This window comes from Notolabrus celidotus, chromosome 20 (assembly GCF_009762535.1).
Source record: "Notolabrus celidotus isolate fNotCel1 chromosome 20, fNotCel1.pri, whole genome shotgun sequence".
Lineage (NCBI taxonomy): Eukaryota > Metazoa > Chordata > Actinopteri > Labriformes > Labridae > Notolabrus > Notolabrus celidotus.
The window spans coordinates 1469334-1484761 of NC_048291.1; the positions used below are offsets into that span (position 1 = coordinate 1469334).

Here is a 15428-nt window from a genome sequence, read left to right on the forward strand (position 1 = left end):
GTCTATGGTCTGTTCTATGGTCTGGTCTATTGTCTGGTCTATGGTCTGGTCTATGGTCTGGTCTATGGTCTGGTCTATGGTCTGGTCTATGGTCTGGTCTATTGTCTGGTCTATGGTCTGGTCTGTGGTCTGGTCTGTGGTCTATGGTCTGGTCTGTGGTCTGGTCTATGGACTGGTGTATTGTCTGGTCTATGGTCTGGTCTATGGTCTGTTCTGTGGTCTGGTCTGTGGTCTGGTCTGTGGTCTATGGTCTGATCTGTGGTCTGGTCTGGTCTGTGGTTTGGTCTATTGTCTGGTCTATGGTCTGGTCTGTGGTCTGGTCTGTGGTCTGGTCTGTGGTCTGTTCTATGGTCTGGTCTGTGGTCTGATCTGTGGTCTGATCTGTGGTCTGATCTGAGGTCTGTGGTCTGCTCTATGGTCTGGTCTATGGTCTGTTCTATGGTCTGGTCTATTGTCTGGTCTGTGGTCTGGTCTGTGGTCTGTTCTATGGTCTGGACTATTGTCTGGTCTATGGTCTGGTCTGCGGTCTGATCTGTGGTCTGTGGTCTGCTCTATTGTCTGGTCTATGGTCTGGTCTGCGGTCTGATCTGTGGTCTGTGGTCTGCTCTATTGTCTGGTCTGTGGTCTGGTCTGTGGTCTGTTCTATGGTCTGGACTATTGTCTGGTCTATGGTCTGGTCTGTGGTCTGGTCTGTGGTCTATGGTCTGGTCTGTGGTCTGGTCTATGGACTGGTGTATTGTCTGGTCTATGGTCTGGTCTATGGTCTGTTCTGTGGTCTGGTCTGTGGTCTGGTCTGTGGTCTATGGTCTGATCTGTGGTCTGGTCTGGTCTGTGGTTTGGTCTATTGTCTGGTCTATGGTCTGGTCTGTGGTCTGGTCTGTGGTCTGGTCTGTGGTCTGTTCTATGGTCTGGTCTGTGGTCTGATCTGTGGTCTGATCTGTGGTCTGATCTGAGGTCTGTGGTCTGCTCTATGGTCTGGTCTATGGTCTGTTCTATGGTCTGGTCTATTGTCTGGTCTGTGGTCTGGTCTGTGGTCTGTTCTATGGTCTGGACTATTGTCTGGTCTATGGTCTGGTCTGCGGTCTGATCTGTGGTCTGATCTGAGGTCTGTGGGCTGGTCTATGGTCTGGTCTATGGTCTGTTCTATGGTCTGTTCTATGGTCTGGTCTATTGTCTGGTCTATGGTCTGGTCTATGGTCTGGTCTATGGTCTGGTCTATGGTCTGGTCTATGGTCTGGTCTATTGTCTGGTCTATGGTGTGGTCTGTGGTCTGGTCTATGGTCTGGTCTATTGTCTGGTCTGTGGTCTGGTCTGTGGTCTGGTCTATGGTCTGGTCCATGGTCTGGTCTGTGGTCTGGTCCATGGTCTGGTCTATTGTCTGGTCTGTGGTCTGGTCTGTGGTCTGTTCTATGGTCTGGTCTATTGTCTGGTCTATGGTCTGGTCTGCGGTCTGATCTGTGGTCTGATCTGAGGTCTGTGGGCTGGTCTATGGTCTGGTCTATGGTCTGTTCTATGGTCTGGTCTATTGTCTGGTCTATGGTCTGGTCTATGGTCTGGTCTATGGTCTGGTCTATGGTCTGTTCTATGGTCTGGTCTATTGTCTGGTCTATGGTCTGGTCTGTGGTCTGGTCTATGGTCTGGTCTGTGGTCTGGTCTATGGTCTGGTCTATGGTCTGGTCTATGGTCTGGTCTATGGTCTGGTCCATGGTCTGGTCTGTGGTCTGGTCCATGGTCTGGTCTGTGGTCTGGTCCATGGTCTGGTCTATGGTCTGGTCTGTGGTCTGGTCTGAGGTCTGTGGTCTGGTCTATGGTCTGGTCTATGGTCTGGTCTATGGTCTGGTCTATGGTCTGTTCTATGGTCTGGTCTGTGGTCTGGTCTATGGTCTGGTCTGTGGTCTGATCTGAGGTCTGTGGTCTGGTCTATGGTCTGGTCTATGGTCTGTTCTATGGTCTGGTCTGTGGTCTGGTCTGTGGTCTGGTCCATGGTCTGGTCTGTGGTCTGGTCCATGGTCTGGTCTGTGGTCTGGTCCATGGTCTGGTCTGTGGTCTGGTCTATGGTCTGGTCTGTGGTCTGGTCCATGGTCTGGTCTGTGGTCTGGTCCATGGTCTGATCTATGGTCTCAGTTGAAGTGATCTTATCTAGGAGACCTCCTGTGGAAACTCTGAAGTCATGGTTCCACCTGAAGCGGTCTTTCCTTCTGAAAGTGAGTTTGGTTTCTTAATGAAGTTGTTTCTGTTCATTAGTATGAAACTGTGTCCCGGTGTATTCTGACTAACAGTGAACCCCTCAGCGTTAATCAAACTGCAGTCTGCTGGAAACTGTCTGAAAGGTTAACTCTGTTAAAGAGAAGGATGAGGATGATGAACTTCATCGTCTCCTGAGGGAAATTATTCTCGGACTGAAGTTCAAAATAAATCTGCAATCACGATCTGTTGATCCGTCAGACTCGTGGAGACAAAACACCAAACAGTAAACAAAGAACACCAGAAATATGTTCCCTTCAGATCTCAGGGAACAGCTTATTTTGCATCAGCCTCTTTTTGAGTTTTTATTATTAAAGCAGATGAAGATGACAAAGATTACAAAGATTACAAAGAGGATAACGAGTGTGAGGGTAAAACACAGAAGGTGAAATATTTCAAAGCGACTCAAACAAGAGAGAGAATAATAAAGAGACACCAAGGTGAAAGCAAGGCCGACAGAAAGAGTGAAAGGGATTCATGTAATGAAATAAAAACAACAAAAGAAGATGAAATAATGGATTGAAGGACGGATCATTTGTATTCACGATCACCTTCATGACAGATTTTTAAAGTTTTTAGATCTGGACAGAGAACCAGGACGCCATCACATATCTGAGAATTCATTTATAATTATTTTATTTATTGATAGAATTTTCTTTAAAGTTTATTGCATCTCTTTATATTATATTCAATACATTTAAATTATTATTTATGAATTATTTGGATTTATTCATTTAAATTATTTAAATATTTATTTATTTATTTTAATGATTATTATTTTTTCATTAATTAAAAAAAATTCTCATGACTTTGGTTTATTTTTTTAAAGAAATATTTGTGCATGAGATCTGCCTCTGAGTCTTTAAAAATTAAGAGTAATATTATTTTATTTTAATAATTTATTTTTCTTTGAAGTTGATTTTATGTTTTTCTATTACTTTCTATTATTCTAATTATTATTTATACATTATGATTTATTAATTAAAAAAAATGTATTTTGTTATTTTTAATTCTTATTGTTTAATTTTTTACTTTCAGATGATGAACTTATCTTTATTATTTTTTTTAATTAAATATTTGTGTATGAGAACTGCCTCTGAATATAATTCTAATATTTATTTTTTATTTTTTTTATTTTTTTTTCAGACAATCTTTTTTTTCTAATGAAATATTTGTATTTTATTTTAGTATTTTTATTTACATTTTGTTGACTTAATTTATTTTAAATTGTTTTATTTTAAATTGTTTTATTTTATTGTTTTATTTTTCTCCTGATGTTGCAGCTCAGTTTTGGTCTGATGCAGATCTGGATGAGGATCATGAAATATCTAAATAGCTCTTTTAATGGTCCTGGTGTCAAACATCAACAGGGGTACCATGAAACTCTCTGTCTTAATGTAGTCCTCTGTTTCTGTCTGTGTCCTCCAGCTGGCCCCGGACGACGCCTGGAAGTGCCCCCACTGTAAGCAGCTGCAGCAGGGCATGGTGAAGATGAGCCTGTGGACGCTCCCGGACATCCTCATCCTCCACCTGAAGCGCTTCAGGCAGGTGGGCGAGCGGAGGAACAAGCTCACCACGTTCGTGCACTTTCCTCTGGCCGGCCTGGACATGACGCCGCACATGGTGAGCCGGGGACACGTTACCCATCAGCCCCCGCTGCAGCTGGGCTGGACGCAGTCCCGGAGACCCGACCTGGCTCCTCCTGACTTCCTGTACGATCTGTACGCCGTGTGCAACCACCACGGAGGGATGCACGGGGGACATTACACAGGTCTGAGTCAATAACAGCGTGATACCTCTCTCTGTACACCTCACCTTCTTTAACGCAGGTTCAGTTTGTGCTGGAACATCAACCTGATGAAAGTAACACCACTTATCAAACTCTGTCCCTCTGAGCCAGGAGAGGAAGACTTCCCTCCATCACGTATTTCTAAAAGCACCCTCATGCTTCCCTGATCTCATCCTGCCACACAGACTGATTAAAGAGTCAAACCTGGTACTTTTAAAGACGGGAGTAAAAGCCCTCTCATGGCTTTGAATGATGTCTTTATAATGATTTTAATATTCAACACTGCTCCTTTGAGTCCTCCGGGCTGCAGCAGGAAGACTCAGACTCCTTCGTGCACGCTTGTAGAATTCATCAGAGCGGCACATTAATTCAACAGATCACTCTGTGTTATTGTGATCAGTGTGTTTGTGCCCTAATGATGGAAAAGTGAGAATAAGAGCCGCTGATTTAATATTTTAAAATATGCTGATTTACTGAAACTAAGCACAACTTAACCATTACATGTTTGGTTGTCATGCAAGTCATACATAAGGAATAAAAGAAAGAAAGAAGAAAGGAAGGAATTCAAGAGAGAAGGATTAAAAGAAAGAGGAATGAAAGAAAGAAGGAAGGAAGGAATACAAGAGAAAGAAGTAAAGAAAGAACGAAAAGTAAGAAGAAAAGAAGGCCGAAGGAAGAAAATGAGTAAAGAAAGGATGAATAACAGACCCAAGAAAGGAATCTACAGCAGAGATCCAGAGGAACCTACGAGACAAGGGAGCTCAGGGACTCCAGAAAGGTCTAAGAAAAGAGAGAAGAGAGGGAGACCAGAAGAAAGAAAAAGAGGAGGATAAATGGGGAAGGAATGACAGAAGGAAAGGAGGGGATAAGAGAAGGAGATATTAAGGATGAATAAACATGGAAAGAAGAAATAGAGAAAGGAATTAAAGGAAAAAGGAATACAAGAAAGAAAGAAGGAAGGAATAAAAGAGTAAGAAAGAAGAAAAAATAGGAGAAAGAAGTAAAAAAATCAAGAAAGAAAAGAAAGGACAGAAAGAAAGAGAAAAAAACAAAGGAGTAAAATAAAGGAGACAAAGAAAGAAAGAAGGAAATAAGGACAGATCGTAAGAAGGATAGAATGAAAGGAAAAGGGAATGAAAGAAGAAAATAAGAAAGAAAGAAAGCAAAATAATGAATAAAAGAGAAAGAAGTAAATAAAGAAAGAAAGGATGAATAACAGACCCCAGAAAAGGAATCTACAGCAGAGATCCAGAGGAACCTACGAGACAAGGGAGCTCAGGGACTCCAGAAAGGTCTATGGTTAGTAACTTTAATGGGACAGGAAGAGTTAAAGTGAGAGACAGGCAGAGAGAGGAGAGAGAGGGAAAGACAGGATCCCAGTGTGTCAGTCACCAGATCTGTGTCTGGTCCGTCTCCGATCTATCACAGCTCTGGATCTGATAGGTTTCTATTCTAGTCAATGTGTTAACTTCCACTGGATCCGCTCCGTTGCGTTCCGGCTGCGGCGTCTCTGATCCGGCAGGTCTGAGTCCTCCAGATCAGATACACAAGACCTCTATTTGTGCCGGATGCCGGAGCACGACGCATCAATCTCAGCAGAGCAGATGGAGCGGGACAGGAAGTCAGGTTTCACCAAAACAAAATGAAAACATCCGGTTAATTTTCAGAATAAAACACTCTGTGTTATCACCAGATCGTATTTCACTTAACTACAACAACAAACCAAAGTCATGATGAGCGGAGCCAGGCCTGGAGTCAACAGGTCAGAGGTTTTCAGAGGACCAGAAAGACAACATGGATGAGGAGAGGAGGAGGAGGAGAATCCTTGATTCAGGGATTACAGAAGGGGAAACCTCCGTCACATGACTCCAGCTGTCTGGCGGTTGGTGTTGACGGAGGAGAGAGCACATAGCCAGACCTTACACAGACAAATCATCACAAATTGAAGCTTAAATATTCACCAGATTACAAAGAATTCAGTTTTTGATGCTCAAACTTTCATAGGGAGGACCCTCAGACTTCCTCCTCTTGTAAGGCGTGGTTCTAGTTAAGTTAGCTGATTGGTTTCTTCAGGCTTCATTGGTTATAACCAAGCAGCAACTTCCGGTCTGAAAATATGAGTCCAAAGCTGAAGTGTTAAAAACTGCAGTTCATGGAGGATCCACTTGAGGCTGGCTCCAGAAGTACAGGAAACCACATACACACCCATTCAAAGAAGCTGATCTTTACAGCAGAAATAAACATGTTTACATCCTGGTTCAAAAGACCAGTGGAGTCTGGATAGATCAGTTCTTGATCTGCTCTCACTGTGAGGGGGGGGGGGTTATTTCTAACGTGGCAATTTCAAAGATATTCCAATGAGAGGCACAGCTGACTTGATTGACAGGCGGGAACACTGCAGCTGTTGGCGAGGAGGCTCAAACTCCACCTCTTTACGTCACACTGGCTCCACAGAAGCAATATGGCCGCCGCTGCCGCCGATTGGCCTCAAAATAGCGCTTCAGAAACAGATGGGTGACGTCACGGATACTACGTCCATATTTATACAGTCCATGCTAATAACTGAGTGTCGTCTGCATAAAAGTGAACACTAAGGAGTGTTTCCTTGTGATGTTTCCTCAAGGAAGTGAACACAAGGTGAAAGGGATCAGCCTGAGACTTAGTGGAGCTCTGTGATTAAACCTGGTGTGCTCAGAGGACTTTTCACTGACGTTCAAACTGAGATCCGGTAAATAGGATTCAAACTGAGATAAAGATGCTCCTGTTACGCCGATTAAATCCTCTCTACTGCAGATGAATCCCCAGCAGTGATAACAAGTAATCCTCTGATCAATAACATGAGTTTACAACAACAGACATCAGAACACGGCTCCTCATGCAGGTACAGATTGTCCTGTTTCTCTTTCACTCCTACACTAATATTGTTTACTCTCGTCAGACTTGAAACAACTCCAGAACTTTTTCTTCCCTCGCCTCTGAAAGCGTCCTCAGGAAACAGATAAATAAGATGAAAGAAGAGATTTCAAACACCACATGTTTCATCTCTCTCCATCTCTGTCGTGTCTCAAGCTTTCTGCAGGAACTCGGTGGACGGTCAGTGGTACAGCTACGACGACAGCAGCGCCGAGCCGGTTCCAGAGGCGGAGGTGTGCACGCGGGGAGCCTACATCCTCTTTTATCAGAGAAGAAACACCATCCCTCTGTGGTCTGCCAGCTCCTCGCTCACCGGTTTGTCCTCTTTAAAATCCTCTGAAGCTGCTTCTTATGTCCATAACCGTCAGCTCCACAAAATGTAGAAATAATGGAGGCAGCGTGGGCGGATCATCATCAACTCATGCAAACATTATTTTCTGTTTCTCCCTCCTGAGTGATTCTCTTCTCCCAGACATGTTTGAATTCTGTCTTTTCAGCAGCAGAAGTTTGGTGTTCAGGGTTACCCGCCTCTGCTTTTAGCTGATCCCTTCAGAGACAAGCTGGCCTCTAATTCAAGCTCTGTCAGCAGAATGGGTGTGTGCCCAGATAGATGGGAATGCTGATTCTCTGCCATCACACACATTTTGTTTCTCAGCGTGTCTGCCAGTCAGAGACTTCCTGTGGGTCCTTATTGGATAGACTGTATATGTAGGCATCAGAAGACACCCTGCAGTGTGATATTCAAAGTCACAGGTAAAAGAAAATGTGAGGTGAGCAGGTGGTTATGGAAACTAGAATCCCTTCAGGGTGAGCAGGACCCTGGTGCTTCAAATCAGGGTCCTGCTCACCCTGAAGGGATTCTCATTCACATAACCACCCACTCATTAATTAACATCATCTAATAACCCGGCTACCGACTGGAAACAGAAACGTGTTGACACACAATATTAATTAAAGGTGATTTTATCTCTGAAGATCAGCCTCACGTTTTCACCACAGTGTCAACAGCCTTTATGCAAGCATGTGATCAGGTCGTCCCTGATGTTGCTTTGGTTGTTGATATTCTACTTTCATCCTCTGAATCAGTCCATTCTATTCTGCTTTGATCTGTTCCATTCTATTCTATTCTGCTTTGATCTGTCCCATTCTATTCTATTCTCCTTTGATCTGTCCCATTCTATTCTATTCTCCTTTGATCTGTCCCATTCTATTCTATTCTCCTTTGATCTCTCCCATTCTTCTCTATTCTCCTTTGATCTCTCCCATTCTATTCTATTCTCCTTTGATCTGTCCCATTCTATTCTATTCTGCTTTGATCTGTCCCATTCTATTCTATTCTGCTTTGATCTGTCCCATTCTATTCTATTCTGCTTTGATCTGTCCCATTCTATTCTATTCTGCTTTGATCTGTTCCATTCTATTCTGCTTTGATCTGTTCCGTTCTATTCTGCTTTGATCTCTCCATTACGTTCTATTCTGCTTTGATCTCTCCATTCTATTCTGCTTTGATCTGTTCCGTTCTATTCTGCTTTGATCTCTCCATTCTGCTCTATTCTACTTTGGTCTGCTTCATTCTATTCTACTTTGATCTGCTCCATTCTATTCTGCTTTGATCTGTTCCATTCTTCTCTATTCTCCTTTGATCTCTCCCATTCCGTTCCATTCTGCTTTGATCTGTTCCACTCTAATCTGCTTTGATCTGTTCTGTTCTATTCTGCTTTGATCTGCTCCATTCTGCTCTATTCTACTTTGGTCTGATCCATTCTATTCTGCTTTGATCTGCTCCATTCTGCTCTATTCTGCTTTGATCTGCTCCATTCTGCTCTATTCTACTTTGATCTGCTCCGTTCTATTCTGCTTTGATCTGCTCCGTTCTATTCTGCTTTGATCTGCTCCATTCTATTCTGCTTTGATCTGCTCCATTCTATTCCGCTTTGATCTGCTCCATTCTATTCTGCTTTGATCTGCTCCGTTCCCCTCTGTAACCCGGTCTCTGTTCAGTGACCTTGATCATGACAGACTCACTCGGTCTGCTCTGAGTTTTTTGGGGGAATCATCCTAGATCAGAGTCAGGTGTGTGAGGCCCTGATTGAGTCCAGGTGTGAGTAGTTCATATAAACCCTGGAGGACCAGAGCTTGGTGCTGACTCATGTTCTCACCTTCAGAGATAGTGAGAGGTTCCCTGTGTGTGTATGAACTGAAATAAGATCTCTCTCAGTGTGTCAGAGCAGTTTGTAGTTTCTGTAGTTCAGACGTTGGTTGGTGTAAATTTTCACACCATGAACAGTCCTGTAGAAGTCCTTCATACAGCCGAACAACACTGACATTCAAAATGAAGAGTTTTCAGCACCTGACTAACTGTCCTATTTTTAAAGTCTCCTCAGCTGTATGCTCATATTTCTGGATGACCTCATAGTTTGAGGAGTCAGACTTTAATTGAAGGTTCCCTGACCTCCATGACGGTCACTTGAGTCCGTGAGGTAAAAGTCTGATTTATTGAAATTGAATAAAAATGCCTCCAGGTTCGTTTCAAACAACTCTCTGACTCTAGTAGAAGAAATTTAGATTCATAAATGAATAAAAATGTGTTTTTAATTTTAAATTTGACTCTTTGCACTTTGTTTTTAATCTCTTAATAAATGGTTACTGTGAGTGGATGGATTATTTCTTTGACTTGAATTGCCTTAGGCTCACTTTCTTAATTACCAAAGGTGTTTCTGAGTTAAGAACATCTGAGGAACGGCTTTAATTCAGTCTCAGTGTTTGATGTTTGTTGATGTTTGTTGTGTACGGAGCGTGGAACATTTCAAGTCTTATTTATATTTACAATATCATCGTCATCATCTGTTACTGAGCTCCTTTATAAAAACTGAATCTGCTTATTTTCATCACTTTCAGGTTCCACCAGCTCCTCCACCTCCGACCACTGGCTGGTCCGGCTGGCGGGGGGCAGTAAGAGAGGCAGCGTGGGGTCAGGAGGACCTGTTCCTGGACCCCAAGGACCCACAGTGGCCCCAGAGTCTCCAGAGCTGCCTGTGTTTGGAGACGAGCCAATCAGAACACACGAATCAAGTCAGTACCTGGATTTAAATGTTTTTGATGTTGTCAGAGTTCCTCCTGGGATGAGTTTAGACTTTGAATCATTCAGTCTCTGGGTCAGTCTTTAAAGGGATTCAGAACCTGTTAGGAGAGTCTGACCCTGTATCTAACAACAACAAAGACCTGTTCCACATATAGAGGTCTCTGCAGGTCTTAGTAACTTATGTGTTTCTTCCTGTAGATGGGTTCGAAACTAAGTTCATCCGAGGGACTCAAGGCCGGAGCGTGAGCATGAGGTCACCGAATAAACCCAAGGAGGCCCTGAGCAAAGTCCTGCCTCTACGCTGGTCTTTTGGCTCCAAGGACCGCATCAAACCCCCGGTCCAGAGGCAGCCCGGAGAGCTGGTGGAGTACCTGGAGTCCGGACGCCGGCCCAGGTGCACCAAAGAACCGATCATCGCACTGGTGGCCACCCCGCCTCAGAGGAGCGCCCACGCACGAGGCTTCGAGGGGGGACAGGACTGCAGCTCTCCCAGCGGCAGCAGTCTGAGCTGCACCGACAGACCCGGGTCAGACTCCTGCTACTCCCCCAAAATCCCAGAGGGGCAGAGCAGACCGTTCATGGAGAGAGGCTTCAACGGCAGCGTGCTCAAAGGACGGGATTACAGTTCTCTGAGGCAGAGGTCCTCCAAGAGGGCGAGGCAGGACCAGGGCCGGACCCTGGATCTGCAGCACCAGAGAGGAGCCTTGCTAGCGGATCACATGAGCCATAGTGCTCCTCCGAGCAGAGACTCCACGTTAAGAAGGACCAAAGTCCACACAGGGGGGACATCCAGACCACATAAAGACCTGTTACAGATGGTCCTTCAGCCTGAGGACCGGAGGGGTCAGAGGGGACAGGAGGGCCGCAGTCATGAGAGCCTTTTATCCTTTTTCAAACCGGGCTTCATGAGGAAAGAAGTTCCCGGGTCCCCGATCAAAACCTACGACATGAGACGGATGAACGGCCACGGACACCTGGGCCGGTTAGCGTGCAGCAACTTAGCCAAACTGTCTCTGTCCAACGGGACCCTGACCTCGGGACCGGCAGAGGACAGGAAGGCCGCCATCCTGCAGAGCTGCGACGCTCACAACTGCAGAGTCCAGCTGGTGAACGGGAAGGCCGGGATCCACGACCCCGTGGACATAAAGCGGGCGCACAGCTCCAGCAACATCCAGACCAAGATGGACCTGACGTTTCGCCGGTGTGCGTCCCTGCAGAGGAACGGGGACATCGTGGTCCCTCCTTCTCACCGAGTCCTGATGTCGGACAAACCGAGCTACGCCACGCTGCAGCGGACACGATACAGTACCACCTCTCTGGGTAAGCATGGACCGGTCTCTGAGTCCTGAGGTCTACTGAACCACCTCTTCCTCTCTCTTGATTAGACATGATGCTGGTTCAGGCATGCTAAGCTAGCTGACTTATCTTAATGCAGAATGAGAGCTCCTCCCTCTCTCTCCCTCCTGTGCTCTGATTGGCTCATGTTTTTAATGAAGCTCGTTATCACTCTGACATGTTTCCATGTCGCTGACGCCTCTTCATGTCTTCCTTCCTCATCAGTTCCTCTGTGAGCGTCGGCTGAATGAAGCGACCTCCTGACGGATTCCTACGACACGGCGAGAAGCCGCCACACGGAGGCAGCGGCGATGATGTCACTGGACTCAGAGTTTACCTTCCTGCCCTCCCTCTTAGGACTGATATCGGTTCTACCTGTGTGTGTCTTAAACTAAATCTATGCAGAGCTGGACGGACTGAGGAGAACACTGCTGTGACATGATTCTGTTTTATATCTGAGTTTGTGATTAATGTCAGAGAGGAGGAGAGAGATTTGAGGAACTGGAGGCATTTTTTAACTCATGTTTTATTTAAAAAAATAACCCTCTCTCTTCGGACGGTGAGAATGAGGTGAGGGGATGAAAGCATAGAAACACCTGCACTGTAAATTGGCTACTAACACAACGTGCATCTTCTGCTTCTTCATATTTTATCAGTGCATCTTTATTCTTTAATGCTCCAGAATTATGCAGCCAACATCCTGCATTTGTAACATTAACCTTTACTCCTGATGTTTGCAGAAGAAGAACGTCACAGAGAATGTTTTCATTCTGTGTTTCAGGTGATGATTGAGGGGAATCTAGAGCTTGTGATCCACAGGGCTCGGTTCTTCTAAAGGGGAATGTGATCACGATGAGAGGCAGAGAGTGAGGAGAGAGTTTCTAAAGAAGCGATCGTAGGTGAGGATTTTATACGGATCAAAAAAGATCAACGTAAATATTCCAGACGGCTGAAAATGAACCTGAGCAGCCTGTCCAGGTATCAACGTTATCTGAGATGAACAGAAGGATGCATCTCACCACAGCCTGAGATAGATGAGAGTGAAAGCCAGCATATTACTGAATGGATTTGGCGCCCCCTGTGGACAAAGTATGTAATCCCACATGTATAGTCCTGCACTGTGTTGCAGCAGCTGTGCGTCAGCTCAAACGAAGCCTAGTTTGAAGGTGATTTCTAACTCAGGATGGAGTTTACCCCTCCTCCGTTTTTCATTCCCTGCACACATGTGTGCTAACAAGGAGCTTAGGAGGGAGGCATGCTAGTTGTAGGCTGTCTTAATAAACACAAAGGTCGCTTTGACTCCCCACGTCTGCAGATTTGAAGATCTAGTGGAGGATTTTTAGTTTTCATGGAAAAGTGCTAGCGCTAGTTAGCATAGCCACATAGCTACATGTTGGTAGCTGTGTACCAAGACACACGTCGACATGCTGATAAATAAAACAACAAGAAACACTAAATCTGTGACCAATGGTTCAGAAAGGTCCTGCTGCAGGCGCCTCTCCGTCAGGATCAGATTCTGGATCAGATTCAGAGGGTTGAAGTAACGCGGGTCTGTGAGCAGCCGTGTATATTCAGCCAACATGTAAACATTAGATCAACGTGCTGGACAGCTGAGGCCACACCCACTTCCTGAGGGGGCGTGGTCAGAGAGCTCATTCTCATTTAAAGGCACAGACACAGAAACAGCCTGTTCTGAGCAGGGCTGAAAAAGAGGGGTTTACAGGCAGACCAGAATCTGATTTCAAAGAGTTTTATGAGCAATAAACTTTAAAGACATGTTTTGGGGACCTCTTAGACCAATATATGTTGATGAATAGAGCAGAATATGTCACCTTTAACATATGTTGTAGTTGATAATTCTACCACTCGATGTCACTTTAGTTTGTCGGTCAGCTCTGAGACTATTAGGCACGAAAGATAACAATACATCAAAATCAGTGCTTTCCTCTGATTGGCTGCTGGAAGTGTATACGGGACAGTGTTGTGGTTAGTTTGGACGTTCCGGTCTACTCGTTAAGATGAACCTTACGTCTCCATGGTGAAACCAGTACTGTGGTTTAGGGAGGACTTTACACTCTAACTTAGGACTCAACTTACACACAGCTGGTGCAACAGGCTGCAGACCACTACTACTAAAGTTGAGTTGATCTGATCCAGCTTTACTTCAGGACTAAAGTTATCTGGGTCACCTGATCCCAGATAGAAATAGAGACGTGGGTTTTAAAATTCAGATGGCTGTAGTTCAGATGAAACCTTTAGAGGAGCCGGGCCCTGACGATAAGCTGCAGGAGATGTTTTTCAAGGCTTCTTCCTTTAGTTTGTTTTTTTGGTTTGATGATGAAGAGTTGCAGCTTCGACACAAAGACAGCAGGAGGATTGAAAAGAGGTGCACCCATTGAACCCCCTGAAGAGCAATAAAAGGGACTTGTGAATCCTCCTCCGCCGCTGCTGCTGCTGCGGCAGAAATGTGAGTTCAAGTCTCCTTCATGAAGTGGGTCACTGATGAAAAACCAACGTGAACGGGGACAGAGGCAGAAATGAAAGCTCTGTGTGAGGCTGATTTCTCATTTTGGGCTGAAAGGAAGACACACACACTTTTATTCTTTCTCTCACACACACACACACACACACACACACACACACACACACACACAGGGATGAGTCCTAACCACACTCCTTCACAAAACTACACCGAGTCCAGCTGATCACGCTTCTGCTGTGTGTGTAACGAGTTTAATTCACCGCCACGTCTCTGTATCCTCACACGCTCTTCTCTTTACTCGTGCGATGCTAACCTGTCCCTGAGGATTATTAGAGTCCACACTGTAACTGTGCTCACGTGAACATTAACACTCCTTACCAAAATGAATCATGAAGGATGTTTGTGAGACGTCATCGGGTGAATAAGGCTAGATTATATTTTATTATTAACTTTTTTAAAAGTCTACATTTTGTACCTGATGTGTAATTATGTAATTTAAGGACCAGATTAAAGCGTGTATGTTTCAGGTGGGATTAATGCAAACTGTAAGAGGTTGAATTGGACACTGCACAGAGTTCCCGTCGACAGCGTCTGCTTCATGTTCTGCCAGTTTTATGGAGTGAAAATAAAAGCAGCTTTTCTCACGTCTTCATTGATTGATGTTTCGGCGCCCGTGTGCATCTCATCGTTCTCTCACCTTCCTCCTTTCAGGCGGTTCAGCGTCTCTTAAGATTCGAGACAGCCGTGCTTCTTCTCTTCTATTCTGAAGACAAGCTGCTCATCAGCCTGAATGGCGTCTCTCCAGAGCTCTAATGAAGGCTTCTTCTCCACGAAACCTCGGAGGCGTGAGGGCAGAATGCAGAGAGATATCATGACATTTAGAGGAGCAGATTCAGCTCGATGCACAGCCGTGGATTAAGAGAGAGTTTGTATAGAGTGTGTGTGAGTCGATTGATTCCACAACAAAGAGATAAGTGGTCTCTTTAATTAGCACTAACACTTCAGATCCTCAGCAGACGAATCCCCGCAGAGACAAAGTTAGTGCAAAACTCCTCCAAGTTACTCTCCTTAAAGTCTGTGATTCTTCTTTAGTTATACTCAAGAGTTTATAAAAGAGGACACCTCAGTTATCTGACATTCAGGCGATATAACATGATTTAATAAACAAAGAATCAGAGACCAGATACTCAGCCTGTACATCTCTAGGCTTGGACCTGGATTTAAGTACGGAGAGCAAAATCAGGACAATCCCGGCTCCCATGGTTGTTAATGTGAGGAGGATTTCTTTCTCTCTATAAACAGATCTCTGCATGAAGAGCAGCTAACAATCTGTTCTACATCAAACATTTACACTGAGACACTAATCTGCTTGATGCTGTGTCACTAAAGACAATCAGTGTTTAGATTTCCTGACTTCCCTGAACGCAGCATCAGAAATGATGGATCCCACCTCCATTCAACAAACAAACATTGTAGACGTAGTTTTCTTCTCCTCTTGAGGACAGACCTGACAAAGCGTTTTACTTTCAGCTACAACTAACCTGTAATTACAGATTCTGATTCAGAGACATGTTGAATCTGGA

At 44.7% G+C, this 15428-nt stretch overlaps 1 protein-coding gene across 3 annotated transcripts in view; it reads left to right on the top strand.

The window, feature by feature from the left end:
• Nucleotides 1–14493, top strand: part of usp43b (ubiquitin specific peptidase 43b) — a 123690-nt gene extending 109197 nt beyond the window's left edge. For all 3 annotated transcript variants that reach the window (XM_034711471.1, XM_034711472.1, XM_034711470.1), the window contains 5 exons: nucleotides 3673–4015; nucleotides 7103–7261; nucleotides 9845–10018; nucleotides 10227–11348; nucleotides 11589–14493. In XM_034711471.1, the coding sequence (XP_034567362.1) occupies nucleotides 3673–4015; nucleotides 7103–7261; nucleotides 9845–10018; nucleotides 10227–11348; nucleotides 11589–11599 (1809 nt within the window). In that variant the 3' untranslated portion in view covers nucleotides 11600–14493. The remainder of the gene's footprint in view (nucleotides 1–3672; nucleotides 4016–7102; nucleotides 7262–9844; nucleotides 10019–10226; nucleotides 11349–11588) is intronic.
• The last annotated feature ends 935 nt before the right edge of the window (nucleotides 14494–15428 follow it).